This window comes from Ambystoma mexicanum, chromosome 1p (genome assembly GCF_040938575.1).
Source record: "Ambystoma mexicanum isolate Mex_15411 chromosome 1p, UKY_AmexF1_1, whole genome shotgun sequence".
NCBI classification, from domain to species: Eukaryota; Metazoa; Chordata; class Amphibia; order Caudata; family Ambystomatidae; genus Ambystoma; species Ambystoma mexicanum.
Window position 1 is genome coordinate 1,108,909,054 of NC_090921.1, and position 19,485 is coordinate 1,108,928,538.

General features: G+C 48.3%; 1 protein-coding gene across 3 annotated transcripts in view; it reads right to left on the reverse strand.

Moving 5' to 3' along the window:
• Nucleotides 1-19,485, reverse strand: part of LOC138448811 (uncharacterized) — a 1,325,760-nt gene that overhangs the window by 363,795 nt on the left and 942,480 nt on the right. For all 3 annotated transcript variants that reach the window (XM_069604722.1, XM_069604724.1, XM_069604723.1), the window contains exon 7: nucleotides 6,393-6,482. In XM_069604722.1, the coding sequence (XP_069460823.1) occupies nucleotides 6,393-6,482 (90 nt within the window). The remainder of the gene's footprint in view (nucleotides 1-6,392; nucleotides 6,483-19,485) is intronic.

Here is a 19,485-nt window from a genome sequence, read left to right on the forward strand (position 1 = left end):
CCTTCCCCAGGATGGCCAGCACCCGCTCTTCCGAGGGGAAAGCTAGGTTTGCCACTCTGCTGAGACGCACCCCCAGAAATAGAACGTCCTCCAATGGCACTATGCAAGATTTCAGATAATTGATCGAGAATCCGAGCACTGTTAGTAGGCGTATGGTCTCCTGTGTGGGTTGCACTGCCAGGCTCTGAGAACTTGACCGGATGAGCCAGTCGTCCAGGTATGGGTAGACGTGTATGCCCTTGCGACGTAGATGCGCTGCTACCGGGGCCAAACACTTTGTGAACACCCTTAGCACGAACCTTAGGCCGAACGGCAGTACCTTGAACTGGTAGTGGTTCCCTAGAACCACAAAGTGAAGGAAACTTCGATGCTTTGGATAAATAGGGACGTGAAAGTAGGCATCTTCCAGATCAAGGGCCTCGTCACGAGTTGGGCACTACCCCAGCGATATAACTGCTGGGGCTATTAGCCCTACCGCCAAACCCCCCCCCCCCCAGCGCTATTAGCGCCAGATCACCGGTTTGGCGGAACGGTAAATCCCCATTCCCCATTGGGCCCAATGGGGAATGTTCGGCGAATAACGCCGACAATTGGCAAAATCACAGCGGATTTGCCCCCAGCTCGGGGTAAACCCACCAAGCCCGTGATTTGGTGGATCCTTAAATGCGGCGGTAATAGCGTTACCGCCGCATTTAAGGATTACCTCCAAACTTGTGATGAGGCAGCAAGAGTACTCATGAAGATCCCTTCTTCCAGTTGGCCGAGCACTTCCTGCAATGTGACCAGCCTGAACCTTTGGGATCTTAGGTACTTCTTAAGGCGCCATAAATCCAGGATTGGGCGCAACAACCACCCCCCCCAACTTCTTCCTTACTAGAAAGTATCTGGAGTACACCCCAGAGTCACAGAGGGATGGGTTCTATTGCGCCCTTTGCCAGCATGGCTCGTACTTCCCGCAGCAGCTGGGCAGTGTGAGAAACCTGAAGGTGTCTCACTTGCTAGTCCCTGGGGCTCGGTCATCCAGGTTGCCAGGACATGGCCATCGCTATTGGATCCAGTTCCTGGGGGTGGACTAGTGCAGGAGGATCAGCTGGATGAGGTATCTTCGGGGAGTGGAAGTGGGATGCCGACGGGTGAGACGCGGTATCCCCTTCCTCATGACACCTTTTAAACATCCTACCCCGTAGGATATCTAGAAACTCTACCCCCCCCACACAGCTTTTCTTACACCTTTTTTTCACAATGCGAAAGACAATGGACTAACACCAGAGCCGTTTACCTGACATGTTCGAACACAAGGGTCAGGCAGAGTCAGGCAATTGCGATAGCTACACACACCTGATGGCCCTTTCCCTTCCCCAGAGGGATAAAAGGCAGAGCACGTGAGCACATTTTGAGCAAGGCCGAATGCACAAGGAAGCAGCTATTCCAGGACAGCAGTTCAAACGGAGGAGAAAGGTGGTGGAAACTGAAATGATGACAAGGAGGGAATTGCCCTTACCCTTTTCAACCTAGAGCCACAAACCCTTCAAGAAAAGAACAGTGAGACAGGGAATTGCAGCTGGCAATTGGTGTGACAGATGTCGATGTACATGGGGCCCTCCCACACTGATAGCCAGGGCAGGGAAAAGAGCTTGCCGCTGTGGTACCGTCCTTGACTTCAGCAGGATAAAAGTTCAGCACAGCCGGAGAGTCATAGGAAACTGATAGAGGACCGGAACTGTGTTAAGCTCAAAGTTGCAGTGGCAACATTTGTGTAGAAAAAGATTTGTGAACAACGGATGTATTAGGTTTAGAGTGGTCCAGTGCTGCGTGGGCGCGCACTCAAAAGACTAACGAATGCCCGGTTGCTGAACAAGGAGGATATGTTGAAGTGAGAGAAACTACAGAAACCAATAGGCCCATCGAGGGGCCGTTGTGAGAAGTCAAAGTGGTCATACAAGGGTCAAACCAAAACCCTTGTACAGTCGAAAGTCTTTAACACATTGTGAAAAGGAAGTGAGGTGTGTTACGGATGGGAACATCATGATAATTGTAATATCTGCCAAAGAATCACAGAGTGACCTAGCGAGATGTAACTGCCCTTCGGAAGTCTCTGTGTGAATTGAAAAATGCTTTGAGATGCAGGTGAGGGAAGGTCTGAGCCCGGACGAGGGTGACCTAAGTAAAGTGGAGAAGGTAACCCGGAGGATTGTTTAAAAAGACATTAAGATTCCTAAATATTACAAGATGATGATGCTGTGAAATGAAAAGCTAAGTGAACTGCATTGTGATGACAACTGTGAACCCGACTGAGGGATGTACACAGTGAGTTGTTGGTCTCGGCAAGATTGAGGGAAGCTGAGGTTGCGAAGGGGATCGGAGCCCGGTTGAGGGGGATCCTCGGGTGAAGACTAATCGCCCAACGTGAATAATAACAGAAGCAACTTTGTGTTTGTTGTTTATGATACATCCGGACCTCTGAAGCAAGAGACTTTGCATAAAATAGACTTGGGCACAGAAGGCCTGGTATTGGGAGAAGGAACTGTAAATTCGGGTCGGAGAAGCCCAGAAGTGTGCTGTGCTTGAGAGTCCTGTCTTGTCCCGTGCTTCAAACGTGGGGAAGGGAGACACCAGCCATAACATCCTGACTTATCATTTGAGAACACTTCTTTCTTTCTTTGTGAACATTATCCTGACTATTTTGTAGCATAGCAGTAAGTATTGGCAATAGGTTTTTCTTAGTATAGGCCAGTTTTGTTTGACTAGACTTCACTAGGACTTTATTATTATTATTTGATGGTTGTAGCTTGCTCCCATCTTAGATTTAGGTTTAGATTAGTCGTTTAACTGACCCATTTTACAGTTTAATAAACACCCTTGAACTGTGATCACTTGTGTATGTCTTATTTTGATACCTGCCTTCCTTACAGCAGTGTGTTGTTCCTTCTTCGTTACAGGTGGAATACAAGGGCACTTGGGTTTGAATTCCAGCATGTGACCGTTGCGCAGAATGTCCAGCACCCATTTGTCGGTGGTGATGCCTCTCCAGGCATTGACGAAATTTGACAGACATCCTCCCACTGAGGTGCGGAAGTGGGGGCTTGGATTAAGTCAGGCCTGCTTGGTTGGTTGCGGCTTCCCTTGCGGGCGCCAACAGCGTTGTGAGCCTCCACCGAAGGCCTGGGATCGACCTCTGTATGATTCCTGCACTGTGGAGCAGGAAGGCTGACTGTAGGAAGAAGAGGCGCATCCCTTCGAGGATCTTCCAAACGTAATCCTGGAAGACCGAAAGGAAGATGAGCGGCCCTACTGCAGGGTTTCTAGTGACTTTGCTGTCTCTTTGTCCATCTTGATGGCTTGCAGTGTTTAATCCGCTGCCTCCCCAAAGAGATTATTGCTGTTGAAAGGCATATCTACAACCTTGGCCTGAACCTCTGGCCTACAATTGGTAGCCTTCAGCTAACTTTGACACCTAAGAGCGATGCCATTTCCCATTTGGCGGAAGCCGGAATCCATGATGTCCATAGCCACAGTGATAGCATGATCGGAGGCCACCTTCCTTTCTGAAATAGTGACAATGCCTCTGTCCTCTTGTTGTCAGGAAAGAATTAGAGGATTGGGCCCAGCTTAAACCACAGCTCTTTATCATACTGGACCAGGATGGCCAGCGCGTTGGCAGCCTTGATGGTCGACGCTGCAGTACATATGATGCGCTTTCCCAAAGCATCTAGCTTCTTCCCATCTTGGTCTGGAGGGACCATAGACATTTACGTTGGCTTGGCTAATCGCCTGCTCGCTGCGGCCAAAACCATTGAATCCGGAAACGGCTGAGAGCGGAGGCATTTGGGGGCTGAGTCCATCACCCTATATTTTTCTCCAGCCGGTCCCACTTCGCTGGTGCGTAGTTCGGGGACTTCTTTAGGACCAGGCCCTCTTCTCATACCTCGTCCCGCAGCGGGCCAGATAACATTGTCTTTCTGGCTGAGGTACATCTATGGTAGAGGAAACCTTCCTTCCTCTTCTCTTGGTAGCATATTAAATAGGGCAGAAGCCCTAGCCATCATGGAATGGAATGGTCCAACTTCATCTGGAGGTGAAGCCCTAGGGGTATCATCAGTACCTGCTGCCACTCCTTCCGCCGAGATGAAGTAATCAAATTCATCCGTGTCCGTTGTTCCAGTGTCCATGTTAGTTGCCGTATCAGTATGCGATGCCTCACCTGAGAGTGTTGGCACAGGCGGTAATGACGATGGTCACCTAGGGGCACCCGAGTGATGCCTGTGTGGAGGCCTTGGAAGGCAGTACCTAGGGTCGCTCCCTGAAGGGCCTGCTACTGGTGCTAGCTGCTGCTGTATCTCTGAGACAAGCAAACTGAGCACTGTGAGAATGTCCTGGGACACATCCCTATGAGCTTGTGCAGGGGCCCTTGGAGGAATGCTGGTGTGCCTGAGTGGGCACATATGCCTTGGCGGATCCATGCCTACAGAGCTGTAGCCCCCTGCCTCTAGGCAATCATGCCCTGCCTTGTCATTGGAGCTAGTGTAAATGGCCAAAGGACCGATTGCACTCTCTGCGTACTGTTCTCCTGGTCTAGCCCCTTCCCTCACGGCTATAGACATGAGCAGAGCTTTTATTGACCAGGTAGTGGCGGTCAACAAAGCAGTAGTCGTGGGTCTTAAGGTGGCCGTCGACAAGGCATTCGTCGACGACGTGGCCGCTGACAAATCAGTCAGCGACGAGGTGGCCGTTGACGAAGTAGCCATCAACAAAGTGGTCATTGAAGTCCTTGACACTGATGAGCCCACTGCCGGCGAAGGTCTGGTCGACGTAGCCGTGGTTGTAGCAGCGGGCGCGCGGAGGATTTTGAAGAGCTTGAAGAGGGTTCTTTTCGGGAGTGCATCTTCTTCTCCCGTGACAAACCACTGTGTTTTTGAAAGACTTTGTGCCAGCCGCCAGCAAGCTCACAGTAGACAGGCAAGGCGAAGGAGAGCGCTTGCGCCCTGAACTAGGACCTGCATCAGCAGTATCTCTAGCTAGACCAACAGCCTGGTGCTTGGCTTTATTGGAGACCTCGGGGGTTACCTCCTCGGCTGATCTGGATCGATCTCTTACCAGATGCAGAACGCTCTGGAGAGCGGCCCAATCTGGGCTTCTTTGAGCGTCCTCTTTCAACCACGCCACCACCCATCGGTAGCAGTCCCTCTTCGTGTTGGCCAAAAAACCTCGGCAGATGTCGCATCAATACTTCTCATGGTCGGGATGCAGACATCTGGTGTGCTTGTCCTCCACATAGATATTTTACAAACCACACTGGGAGAAGAGCCTGAAAAAGACTTCTCCTGCCTTTCTCCGACATAGATCTCGTCGTGTAGATCTTTGAAAATTAACCGACAACGGAGCCCCGTTTCCGGAGCTGACTAGTCAACAGCAGACTTTGAAATTTTGTCAAAAAACTGAATTTTCTGTTGAAAAAAAAATTCTATGGAAAAAAGCTCGGAGAGCAAAACATGAGGACTCCCTGTACCGAAACGTGTGGTAAAAATCTGAAGATGGTCGTCGGGGTGGGACTCAGGGAGATGACCGTCATTGGATGGGTGAAGTATGGCACAGTCTTCAGTGATTGGATAATGGGTGAAAGGCAGTATTATTCAAGCTTTTAAACCAAAACTGCTTTCTTCTTTTTACTGAGGATTCCCGTCCTGACGATGGGGAATATTCATGAACATGTGAATCCATGCCAGTCCCCATGCTGGAGAAATACACACACATCAGTAAGTTTACATTACTCCCTCTTCAGTTATCCCATGACATGTCTGTTTGTAAATCATATGGCAGGAAAAAACGTAGGTTGCAGAAAATCAAGAGTAGGCAGTGCAATGGGCACACTAGATGGGACTTGCAGTTTCTAACTGGTATCAAATTTTAGGATTCTATTTTTAACCTTGCTTTCAATCAGCGATTGGCGAAACTAGCTGTTCACATTTGCATTAATTCCAGTTTATGCAAGCACTTCTACTTAAATAGCATCTTTAATGTTTGCATGTACAAAGCACTTTAGAATTCAAACAATAAATAAAAGGAATAATCTTGTGTTGTTTCCAAATAAAGAGTACAACTTGTGCCACCTTTATGGGATGAGCTCACTTGACTTTAAAATCGCACTGTGGTTTTATGTAGGAGAGTGCACGACAGTACCTACTGCAGCTATAAGATATGCAAACAGATTCCAAGATTAGTTGCTTTATAAATGTAATCAACTGGAACTGACAAACATTTCTTGTCTGCCCAGGTTGCAGGAGCTCAATTCTGATTCAATTTCAGAGCTGTAAAGATCTGAAGAGCATGTGGGACATGAATGCGCTGTAACTTACACCCACTCAACGAACAGTACATTCATATTTTAAACTTACCTGGGCTAAGAACTGTAGGGCATTCTTTGCGTGTTGCGCTAACGGGACCCATAAAACCTGCCACAGATTCAGTATTGAGTGAAGGAAATCCTGTTGAAGATACAACAATATGAAATACCCTAAATATGTATTAAACATGATTTTGGTATTATGTGGTGCTATACAAAATAAACAAATAAAACTTGTTTCATAAAATCACGGTTGTACTAGGGAGAGAAACTCATTTGTGGAGACAAGAAACACAGGATCAGCCCTTAATCCTGAAGGATTCAAAGAGATTATTAGTATTTGCTTTGTTAAGGCCTTTAAATTGGCCTTCCATCTACTGCATGCTGCTAATTTAGGGAGCACTATGCACGAATAGGCAGAGAGTCTAGCTTCAAAAGGATAAACAGGGCATGGGTGATTAACATCATATTTCAAATATATCAAGCACACATTTGAAGGTAGTGTCAGATGAGTGGAACCTTAGCACATCAATACAGATTGTTCCAATATGCCTTAAATGGTAGAGTAAGAAATGTAGCCTTTGCAGGAATTCAAGTAACCCCCCCTAGTCAATCCTCTTCCTTCTTCACAACTTGTTGTTTTTTTCAAGCAGGGTAGGTCAGTAATTGCTCTGTTTTCTTTCTTTAAAGTTAATGTTATGTGAGAAGGTCAGTGATCTGACTTTGTCAAGAGGGATGGGGACCCCCTCCATACCTGGGGTGGGAGACCTACCAGGGTGGAAAGCAGAGCCAGACCTACTCCTGAGGGCGAGGGTGGCAGTTGGGAGGGCTCCAATGCCTGTCCCTTCTTAACGTCCCAGCTTGCTTGTCTACAGTGCTACTGACAATCACAGAATACCTTTCTGGCAGGACTCTGGCAGTCTTTCGCTATTGTTTCAGAAAAAACTACATTGCCCAGCATACCCTGCTAGAAGAAGCACTTTCACCAGACGTACCAAAGCTGCCCTGATTGACAGAGCCCGAAAATGGTTATTAGCATTTTTTAATTTATTTATTGTTACATGGTTATAAAATAACCTTTAACAACCTTCCTTAAAAACACATCATCTTAATTACATAGCAATTCATTTTTTCCAATTCATGTGAATACACTTAAAACTCATACTCAATCAATTTAAACAAAAGCAGTCAAAATCATTTACATTTACCAAGAATCGAAAAAAAATCACAAGCAATTTAAAAACACAACTAATTACGTTAGTACCAAAATCCCTTTGAAAAATGGATTGCTGACGTCAGCCAGTGATTAGTACCTTGAGAACTCATAACTCGCTGCCGTATGATCTCATGCCCACTCCTCCGATATACAGTTTTTCTACCAAGTGATCAAAATAGTGATGACACCCATCGTCTAGATCCCCGCAGTGAAGCAGCAAGTGCTGCAATGACTCAACCCGACGCTGCTCTAAACAGTAGCAACAAGACCTTGACTCCCACGAAATCCCCGCTTTAACACCCTCAATTTCTTTAATTGGTAGTAGATTGCTTCTCAGCATCATAGCCATTCTATGCCATGACAAGCTCAGGGATTTGTATATGTAGGTCAGTGTCGTACCCACAGGTCTGACCTCGATAAGCAGGTCTTTGAATCGCTTGTATGATCTTACTTTTCCAATCGTCAGCATCCAGTGTTTTCTGTTTAGTTGTGTCCTGGTTTTCAAAGGGGAATACAGGAACATGTCCATTGAGATTCCACTTTCCTCCAGAATTTGGTAACATTCCTGTTCCCATTTATTGAAGCAGGGCCACGTTTTGGAGTCTAGGAGCAACCTCAATTCCCACCAAATAGAGCCCTGCTCAGTGCACAATATATTTTTCAGTACTGCAAGGTTTTTTGACAGGAGGTGATACTTAATGGAGAGGAGGCTTAGTTCATAGCGAATCACCACTACAGGGACACCTTTGGGAGCAACAGGACTTTCCTCCAAAAGATGCTCTCAAGCACCTCCCAGCACGTCAATACTGGAAGACCCTGGTTTCCCCGTCATATAGCATGGAGGGAACGACCTTCAGTTTGTAATGTTTCAGGACAGGTGTTAATGAGACGTAACCACATTTTGTGTTTATTGCAGCCGCCTGGGCCCACAACATTTTTACCTTTGAGGTCAGGTTACTCTGCAATTCCGCATTGTTCTGCAGTGCCTGCAACCTAGTGCCCAGATAAACAAAGGTCGAAACATTCTCCAAAACCTCCCTATTCAGACACCAGTGGTAATTCTTGTATTTTTGTCTCAAGCCTGGCCGACAAACCAGAATCTTTGATTTCTTCAAATTGATGGTTAATTTGTTCTGACTTCCATATGCTGCCAATGCGTCCAGCTTCCGCTGGAGGCGGATGGAGTGTAATCAAACAGTACCAAATTGTTGGCATAAATTGTCGGCATACAATAGGTAGTCTAAATTTAATGTAGATAGGCGAGGCGAGAAACTACGAATATTTAAAAAAAATCTGCTGATGTCAGAGGTGAAGAGGATGAACAAAAGAGGGGCCAGGGTACAGCCCTGTTTCAAGCCTCTTGTGGTTTCAAAGGCTGCAGAGAGTTCGCCCTGAGCATTCAACGGGACCCTAATAGTCGTGTCTGACTGAAGGGCCATGATCATATTTTGAAGTGCTTCAGGGAAGCCCCATTTCCGCAGTTTGGTCCATAACAGGTGCTTATTCACGCTATCAAAGGCCATGGAGAAATCAATAAAAACCGCATATACCTGTTTAGATCTCGCCATGGCCTCGCTTTTTAGCAGCCTCAATAGAAAAAGATTGGCATTTGTCCCAACCCCCTTTCGAAAAAGCCAGTCTGTAAAGAGGATCCAATCTGCCAGCTGCTTTTGCCCAGCCTGAGAAATCCCTCAGCAACAGGGTTGCAAAGATCTTAGAGGGAATGTCCAGCAGGGTAATCGGCCTGTAGTTGGTAGGGAGCACCCTAGTGCCCTTTTTGTGGATCAGCATAATAATCGACTGCAACCATCTCTCTGGTAGGTGAGCTTTAGCAAGAATGACTTTAAAGAGGATACTCAATACACAAGCCCAAAGTTTAGGATGGAATTTTAGGACCACGTTTAATGGGCCATCCGGGCCTGGTGCCCCTGATTTTTTGCCACGCAGAATAATTGACTCAATATCCTTTTCTGTAAATTCTAGAGGCCAGGGCCCTCCTGGGCACGCCTCCCTCCAAGTTGCAGCAGCAGAGGCCCCCTGTAAACTTCTGAATAATGGGTCACCCAGTCCTGTTCGCTAATAGGATTAGGTGGTGTAGGGGGGGAGCATCCCATGCCAGTTATTGCTCGCCAAAAGGCGCCTATATCCCTAGACCTAATTAGTGATAGCATTTTTGCGGCCTCATTTCACACCAACTGCTGTTTATAGGTGCATAGCAAGTTCCTATAAGCATTTTTCAAAGATCTGCGATTCTCAGATGAGTTGTTTATCACAATTTTCAAGGATCTATGAAGTTCCCTCTTCTTCTGTTGGACCATGGGGTCATAAGAATAATTTCGAACCCCCTGGCATATCTTTTGCTTTATAGGTGGTATTTCCGCATAAATTCTAGTCAGTGCTGTCTGGTAAGTAGTCGAAATAGGCCAAAGCTCAAATTTCCATTATTTGAAGGAGAACTCACTCTCCGACCGGGGAAACAGCAATCAGCACTGCAGTGGAGGAGAGGCGCTGCGAGAACCAGAAATGGCGGGGAACCGCACTCACACCGAGCGCTCTATGGACATTGCACTTCACATGGGGATAGCCCTGGAACAGATCCCCAGTCAACCATGCGGACTGACACGTCGTCAAGGCCCTCACACAAGGTGGACCTTAAACGGCATAACCGAAACACGGCGGCCCCAGCACACAAGAAATGGGCCAGGCTTATACCCACTTTTGTATAGTCTGTACAACCTCACGGTGGGGACAATAAGAGAAGGTTGGCCCAGGGAACTAGTGGGGAAGGATGACCAGTAGGAAGAAGGAGGGAAATGTAAAGGGAGAACTGGGTAAAGGAAGTTGTGGGTTGTTAGGGTGAGGTCAGAGGAGGCAGAGGGCTACCAAGAGACCAGTCAGAAGAAGGACGGTGTGCAGGAGCGTGGAGGACGGTGAAACCGGCGGTGTGCAAAGCGAGGTATTGGTTTGTGAAAGGAAGTGGTACTGGTACTGGAAGTGAAAGGGAATGTGTATGAATGGAGTGGTCGGAGAGAGTAGGGAGTTAAAGTGAAGGTGAGTGGGGAAGAGAATGTGAGAAAAAGGTGGGAAGATAGTAGGGTGTGTGTAGAGAGGAGAATAGTAGTAAGAAGGAAGAGTGGTAGTGTGGGGAAGGGAGAGTGATGGTATGAGGAGGGTAGTAGTGTGGCATGGAGAAGGTAGTTGTGTGGAGAGGAGACAGTACTGGTGGGGAGAGTAGTAGTGAGGAGACAGTCGTGGTGTGAGAGGAGAATTGTAGCGTAGAGAGGGGGAAGTAGTGGTAGGGAGTATGTTCGCAGAGTGGAAGTTGACCTTAGTGGGAGGAATGTTGGAGAGACAGTCAAGAGAGAAAGGAGAGAGGACCATCAAGTAGAGAGAGTGTAAGGGAGAGTGAGGGGAGGTGGTGGGAGGAGTAGTAGGGATGAGAGTAGAAAAAGAGAGTGAGTAGTAGATAGAAACAGGGAAAGGAATAACAAGGCATGGAATGAAAATCAAGGGTGAAATCCAGGGTTGTCTGAAAAGCACAAACCATTCCTGTGGAGAAAACCACTGGAGGCACCCGTAGATTGTTCCCTGAAGGAACTTTAGATAGAAAAGGCGTTCCGCTTTCCTCGATACTTGTGGATAATTTCAAAGCAAAGCAGCACTATGGGGAAGTTGGGCCTAATAATATTTACACAAACATGTTGCAGAGCACTGCTTGACCCAATCTAGCATTGGCCTTTGAGCATACATTCATCAAGGACAGCTTTAAAAGAAAAAAAAAATATTTTGAGCTTCAGCACACAACAACATTCAGTACAGTATACAGGACTTCAAAAGTCCATTTGCACATCAGTCTTTGTCCCGCCCACATGGGCAGTCCAGCACCGAAATGCTATGGCAATTCCTCTCTGAACAAGAGTACCGACAGCAACCCCATACACGTGTTTCAGTCTTGTTGGGCCTCATCAGTGAGGTGAAGCTGTGCCTTTCTGAGCACAGTGAGCAGGGAGTCCACGTCTGGTTGCCCCCAGGTAACTCAGGGTGACCAACCCCAAGTTCCTTGCAAAAATTTCAAAAAAAGGTAGCAGGCGCTCCTCTCCAGAAAGAACATGGCATGATAACCTGTTCTGAACATGGCATGATAACCTGTTCTGAGACGAGAGTTTGCAGCACACGCTTTTTGCTCACTGTATCTTTCACAGATGGGAAATATCCATTTGCACATCAGTCTTTGTCCCGCCCACATGGGCAGTCCAGCACCGAAATGCTATGGCAAGTCCTCTCTGAACAAGAGTACCGACAGCAACCCGGACTGTTAGTATCAATACATACATAAAGCCAAGGAACATTGAACTATGTACCAACCGTGCCCTCAACCAGCCGTGCCCTCCCCCAGCCCACCCCCATCTCCCCCTCCTTCGTAGGTATGTTGCCAACCTAGTCACCTTCTCAGAAGGGTTTCATATCTGCAGAAAAGTATAACTCATCAAGAAGTTGGCTCCATTCTACAGTCAACCCTTCCTCCAAAACTCAGGGTCCTTAGTTTTTTGTAAAATGTCCAACTCCGCCATGCCCCACCTACGGATATCCTCCTTCCAATGTACCACAGACAGACCTTGGGGCTTCTTCCACGGGTTCCATGTCATTTCATCCCCTGTAATTTTCCAATGCACATTCCATTAAACATGCTCATCGGTTTTTTTGTTGGGTGGGGGGTGGTCTGCCCCCACAAACCGCCCTCCCACACTTATTTTTTGCTATGACCTAACCGCCCAAACCCTTATCTGCCCTTCCCACCTAAAAAATGTGCTGCGCATTTTCGATGGAGTGTGCACGTTAAAATGCCAGGGTATGAAAATGCAGGTGATGAAAGGACGTCGTACCCTTCCAAGCAATGGCTATCCACCTTTTTGCTAGTACCAGCATTAACTGAACCAATCTATTTCTTATTTTGTGTTGTCACCTCCACTCCCCTGGGAATATTCTCCATAGACACACCTTCGGGATGCACTCGAGACTGGAGCCAAGTAGCTCATTAATCTTCGAAATCACTGCTCGCCAGTAGCATGCAATAACCAAGCATCCCCAAAGCATGTGCCATATCCACACCAGTCCCGTCGCACAATGGGGCCAGTCCTGACTTAGGTCCCTATTCATTGCGTGTAACTTGACTGAAATCACAGAAACCTGATACAGGATGTTAAATTGGATAAGTTGGAACCTAGCATTCCCCGAACCCTTACGCACTTGCTCGCAGATTTTAGTCCATTCCCCCTCTGATATAGGACATCCCATGTTGCACTCCCATTTACTCTGAACCACCAGATCCTTCAGAGGGAACGCACTCCTCAGTGCTTTGTAGATCCAAGAGACCCTGGCCCCCCATCGTACTGTGCAAGGAGCACCTGCATCAGTGGGCTCGATTGTGGTTCCATCGAGATTCCCGGCCACATGGCAGCCAGTCGTCTGGTCACCGTCCTGTACGTTAGAAAATGCCCCTTTGGTACCCCATATCAAGCACTCCACTCCTCAAAAGGCATCAATCTCCCATCCTGAAACAGGTCACCGACTGTCTGACACCCCTTGTCCCCCAAGGCAGATATAGCCATCCTCCTCAATGCTGATGTTAGGCAGAAACCTGGGCAGTTCCCTGTGGGACCACTGCAAAAGATTTAAGGCTACAGGTGTTTGGCACAGATTCACTTGGTAGCTGTGGCTAAGCAGTCAGACTTCCCTCAAGAAGAGTTAGGCAGTATACAGAGTATTCACAATAGGTCAAAAGAACACAGTAGAACAAGCAAACACTGACCAGAGCTTGGTGTAAAAGAGATATAAGTATTTATTTAAAACCACATCTAATAAAACACACATGCACTAATATTCAGCAGTTCAAAAACACGGTCACTAAAAGATATACACTCCCTTAAAAGAATATTAGACAAGTCTTAAATAAAGCCCCGCTTATTTTCAGACAGCGGTGAGCGCTTAACGCAGATGGCACTCCAATAATTCGGTTTAAAAGGGAGAGAAAGGCAGAGCATAAACTGAAACAGATCCCAACACTTTCAAAAGAACACAGCAAGAGAGAAAGGCAGAGTCAAACAGTGAAGTTAGAGTTCAGAAAGCCGGATCCACTTTAAGAGGATCAGAACGAAATGTGTCCAAGGTCACACGGTTGAAAAGTGCACAAAAGTCTCGAAAAGGTTCAGAAAGAAGTTGGACCAAAAGAAAGGGACCAGTTAGATGGTCAAGGCGGCCAGCCCAGTCCAGAAGGTTAAGGGATTATTATTACCTTGTAGCAATCTTTAGAAAGGGAGGCCTGGCGGACACGTACCTTAAAGTGATGAGAATACTCCAGCGGGGGCAGTTGTTCCTGGCAGCGGATGCAAGTCGGTGCTTCGTCCGGAGGAAGAGGGGATCTCGTCGGGGAGAAAGACAGGAGACCGTTGCACTGCCAGGGAAGAAACCAGCCGCGGAGTTCTCAGTTAAAAGGAGCGGCGGTCCTTTGATTCGTGGTCCAGTGGTAAGTGGCTATCCGGTTGCCGGGGTGCTTGGCACGGGCAATTCGACCACAAGACATCCTGGGATGCGAGGAAAAGAAGGTAAACTGGCTGTGCCCACCAGTCAGGGGAAGAAGACTCTCCAGCCGGGAGATCTTCTCTGTCGTCGGGAAGTGGTGAGTCGGTTCCGCAGGGCTCCACCGGTGGTGTCGTCGTAGCAGGTCGGCTCAGCTTCTCCCTCGTCGGATTCACAGGTCCTGTGGCGACTTCTGAAGTTCCAGTCCCAAAAGCCCTGCTTTTATGCAGCTCACCCCCATTCACTCAGCCTAGCTGTCAATGAAACATGCTAAGTGGTGAGCCGGCCGGCTCACCACTTGGGCCAATCACACAAGAGTGCGACTTGAGTTACCAAGGTAACTCAGTCCAGGGTGCCTAAACCCCCTCCCACACCCACTGTGGTACCCAGACAGAGTGGCACCACTTTTGGAGGCTTCTGTGGAGAAGCCCGCCAAAAAGTGGAACAAAGGGCTCGACTTGGGTTGGAGTCACAGAAGAGAACACAAACGCCATTTTAGAATCGAGTTCTGGCAAAAAATACCAACCGGCGAATTAATATTAAATAAATAAACCGGCGGAAAATCCCATAGAGATATATTCGCGGTCGAATATAAAAAGTAGTATCCACTGCCACCAGCCAAAACTCGATCAGGGTGGACGGAGACGTGCCCCCTCGACTAACAGACGCCGGGGCAATCGAATTGCCCCGACCAGTACGTCCACAATGTGATGGTTTGTACTGGTTTCTGTTCACAATTTGGGACTAGTAAAGCCAATGGTGACTTTACATGCCCTGAGAGACAGTAGTCAGTCCCAGGGTATGGAGTCTATGGTGGGGTGTCACTATGACACCCCTGTGTCACTGCACGGTGCTGTGGTGCTGTGTAACACATATAGTAAAAACGCATGAGACCCTATGGAGTAAACAACCCCATAGCCCATAAAACACATTAACAGTCAAAGGAACCCCTCAAATCATGTCCAAGAGTGTGAAGAAAAGAGACTCACTCTTGGCAGGAGAGAAAAAACAAACTCCAGAAATCCAGCAAAGCTGCTGGGGGACTCACTAGGTTTGGGAAATTAGCCTTACCTAGAATTCTCCCTAACAGCTGAGCGAAAGCCCTGGACCACGCACCAAGTCAGGTCAGCACTATAAAGGCCAGACACCTGCAGTTTCCTCAAAAACTTCTTCCAGAGTGTCCTCACCACCAGAAATACGTTGGAGGCCCCCTTCCCTCCCGCCGCACTCCCTAACAGATATATCCCCTGCAGTTGGGTGGGGAGGGTTCCCAACAGCCCTGTCAGCAGTCCCCCCTTGCGTCCATCCACACCAGTATTGGCTGCAACTGTGCCGCCATAAAGTAAAGCTCATAGTCCGGTAAATTAAGACCACCCTCCAGCCGTGGACGTCTCAAGGTTGTCAGTGAGCCCCTCCTCCTCCCAGTGTACCACAGCAGCTCCCCGATCTTCTCATCCAACATCTTAATGAATATTCTCTTAATGACCTAAGGGATATTGGTAAAGTAATAGAGCAGCCTTGGGACTATAATTTAGTGCCACCCTACCCATCAATGATATCGGCAACGTTTACTAAAATTGAATCGAGTCCCCTACCCCTTTCAGTGCTCTACCAGTATTATATACAAATGTCTCCTCCATATCATGAACATGTTTAATTCCCAAGTACCTAAATGCTTTCTCCTCCCACCTTATCCCACAATCGGGGAGGGTAGCTAACTCGGGATCACTGAGGCCCCTAAAGGGAACAATAGAGAATGTTCTTTGTTGATGCAAAATCCTGACAGAACGCAAAAGTTGCCTGGAATCTCTAACAGCATTGGCATGGTCCCCCAGTTGGTACCCCACAGAGTAATAAGGCATCCGCATACAGAGAGACAATATGTCTCACCCCTCCCGCCAATATCCCTGCTTCCCCCATTTCTCTCCTGAGAAACCTCGCCAGCATTTCCAGTGGCATGGAAAACAGAATCGGCGAGAATGGACACCCCTGCCCCGTGCCTCTGCCCAGCAGCCACTGCAATGAGATCCAATTATTTGTTTTCACCCTTGCTACCGGCCTACTATATAATAGCCGCAGCCATCAGCAGATATTGTCCCCAAGCCCAAAGGCCCCCAATACTCTAAAAACCAGTTCCATTCTAGTGAATCAAAGGTTTTCATCATATCGAAGGATGCCAATGCCATTTCCCTCCCAGAATCTTTAAGCTGATCCATCACATGATGCAAGTGACTTAAGCTAATTGAGGTATTCCACCCAACTATGAATCCATACTGGTCTGGATGCATCAGTGTTTGAGCTACCTTAGACAGTCTGGTTGCCAAGACCTTTCCCAGGACCTTCGCGTCGACATTTAGCAATGAGCTAGGATGTTAGGATGCACATGCCAGGGGGTGTTTCTGCTCCTTCAACAGGATCATTCTAACAGCGTCCCTCATCGAATTCAGGAGAACCCCGGTCTCAAAAGCCTTGTTGCATATTTTCTTAAGATAAGGGACCAGACGGTCTGCATACTAACAGTAAAACTACCAGAGAATCATCACCCCCAGGGGCTCTCCCCTTCTTCATAGGCTGCAATGCCCAGTTAATGTCCGTTTCTTCAATAGGCCCCTCCAGTCTTCCCTTAGGTCCCCATCCAGAGTTAGTAACTGTATCAAATCCAGTAGTTTGTCTGCTTCTGCCTCAGAGTACGTACCCTCGCTAATATACAGAGATTGATTAAAAAAAAGCCAGAATGTCTCATTAATCCCCTCCTGGATGCTAATTAAGTCTCCCGATTCACATCTGATATGTGTGATGGTGCTACGGGGCTGCTCCCAACGGATCAGCCAGGCCAGTAACCGCCAGGCCAGTAACCGCCCGGCCTTATCCCCTTCCCCATGCATCCGTGCATCCTGTCTACTTCCCTCAAAATGCGATAGCGAAGTTTGTCCATCACGGTGAGAGGCCAATGCCTTTGCCAATTCTTTCCCTGTTCGCTTTCCCTCCACCAGCTCCTTCTCCAGCACCAACACCGCCCGCTCCGTTTCCTGCAACTTATCTTGTAATACCTGCCTCACTCCAGTTACCTTGGAAATACAGACCCCCCCCTGATTGTTGCCTTGAACGCCTCCCACAAGGTCCCCGCTGATTCGACCGACCGCTCATTAATCTAAACATTTCTCAATATCTCTCCTCATAGTGTTTCCCCAAACGCCACATCCTCCAGGGAAGTGGCGTGCAATCGCCACAACCGTACCGGTGGGCAATCCTGCAACCCTCGCAGTTGCATCACTAGAAGCGAATTATCTGAAATTACTCTCCCAGATATTCATATTATTGAAGGACTGAAAGTCTTCCAGCCCCACAAAGAAGTAGTCCAGTCGAGAATAGGATCTGTGGGCCCCTGAAAAATAAGAGTAGCCCTTCTCCTGCCCGTGCGACCCTCACCACAATTCCACTAAGTGAAGATCCCCCACTACCTCCCTCAAGGTTTGCCGCCGACTGGTGTTTAAGTTAACCAGACTTCCCTGTACTGTCCAAGTGTGAGTCCAACCGACAATTAAAATCTACCCCATATTCTCATCCCTTCCCTATATCCCCCGCCAATTTCAGTACCGATTGGAAATAGTCTTTATCGTCCACGTTTGGTGTGTAGGAGTTAATTACACAAATGTCTCTCCCCTCTAACACTCCCAAGAGCACCACTGTCCTCCGCACATCATCAGTCTGGACCTTGTCCACCCAAACAGGAACCCCCGCTGCAATCCAAAGCCAGACTTCTCAAGCATAAGATGAATAAGATGTCCCCACCACTATGTCCCCACCTTCTCCTAAGTAAATCCAGATCTCCCTGTACCATGTGCGTTTCCTGGCGCATGGCCAGCTGGACCCCATGACGTTTCAGGAATCCCCCTACTTGCTGGGATTTCGACTTTTTACCTAACCCCTAGACGTTCCAGGTTCCAATCCTCAGCCCGTCCCTTCCCATGGTAGAGTCCTCTTACACCTCCCTCTACTCTGTACCCATAGTGTGTCAGAATGCGCGCCACGGTCCATACTGTCAACTCGAAAAACACCTCCCACAAACTAAGCCCACATTCCCTGACTGTTTGCACTGTCCACCCATCATATGTTAGCCATTCCAGTGGCCTTTAAACTTGCCCAACGAACTCCCCAGTCCCCCAACCCCCTCAACACGCCATCCCCTGCCCCCGACCTCCCAGTCCAAAATAAATCACCAACTCCCCTCCCAGAGCTCCAACTCTGTCCCCCCGTCCCCCTCTCCAGCACCCCTCTAACCTCTCTCCTTCAACCTCCCCCTATCTATGAACCAGACAGCCACTCCCTTCCTCCGGCGAACAGACAACTGTAGGTTCAGGAGCTTGTCCCCATCAGCACCCCACTCCGCCTGCCTAAAAAAACCCTATCATTTCTTAACCCATAGTCCTGTGTTCATGATCCGCAAGGGCCTCTGCCCCAATTCCATCCCCTACTACATGCTCAACCTACCCCAGAGTGGTCTCGATCCCTGGGATGTGATACTGCTTCACCCTCCTAACCCGGTGTCCCCAGCGTTGTGTTGGTGGCTCTAGCCAGGCCCAGACCTCTTGCGGGGATGTAAAGAACCAGTAGTTGCCCTCCACAATAATGTTCAGCTTTGTCGGGTAAAACATTATGTATTTAATGTTCAGCTCCCGGAGGTGGCACCATACTGCATCAGAAGTTCTTTTTTGTCGCCGTACTTCTAAGGTGAAGTCCGCGAAGATCCGTATCTTTGCACTGCCCACCTTGTAATAGCCGGCTGTACGAGATTCCTGCAGGATAGCGTCTCTGTCCCTAAAGTTGAGAATCTTCCCCACTATCACCCTTGGGTGGGGCTCACAGTGGTGGAGCCCTGCCAGGCACCCTATGTGCGTGCTCCACAGTAAATAGCTTTGAGAGGCCCTTCACCTGTAGCTTCTCCAGGATCTGACGCTCTAGAAATAGCTCTGCGCTGGGCCCTTCCTCTCTCTCTGGGAACCCAATTAGGCGTATGTTACAGTGCCAGGATCGGCCCTTCGCATCTGCCGCCCTCGACACCGATGTCCTTGTCACCCCTATCAAGGCTGCTACTTGGTTTTTGAGGTGCAGGCGGTCATCTTCCACGGTACTGACTCTTTGCTCCACCTCCGTCACCCTCTCACAGACCTTGCGGAGGTCCGGACGCACCAAGGACACATCTATCCCACCTTCTTAATACTCCCCTCCAGGGATGTCCTTGTTACCTGTATAGCCTCCATCAGCGTCCAGCGTGACTCCTTCAGTTTATTTAGATGCCCCATCTCCTCCATGCAGCACCCCTTCTGGTTTGGGCTGTCCAGATTTGTAATCC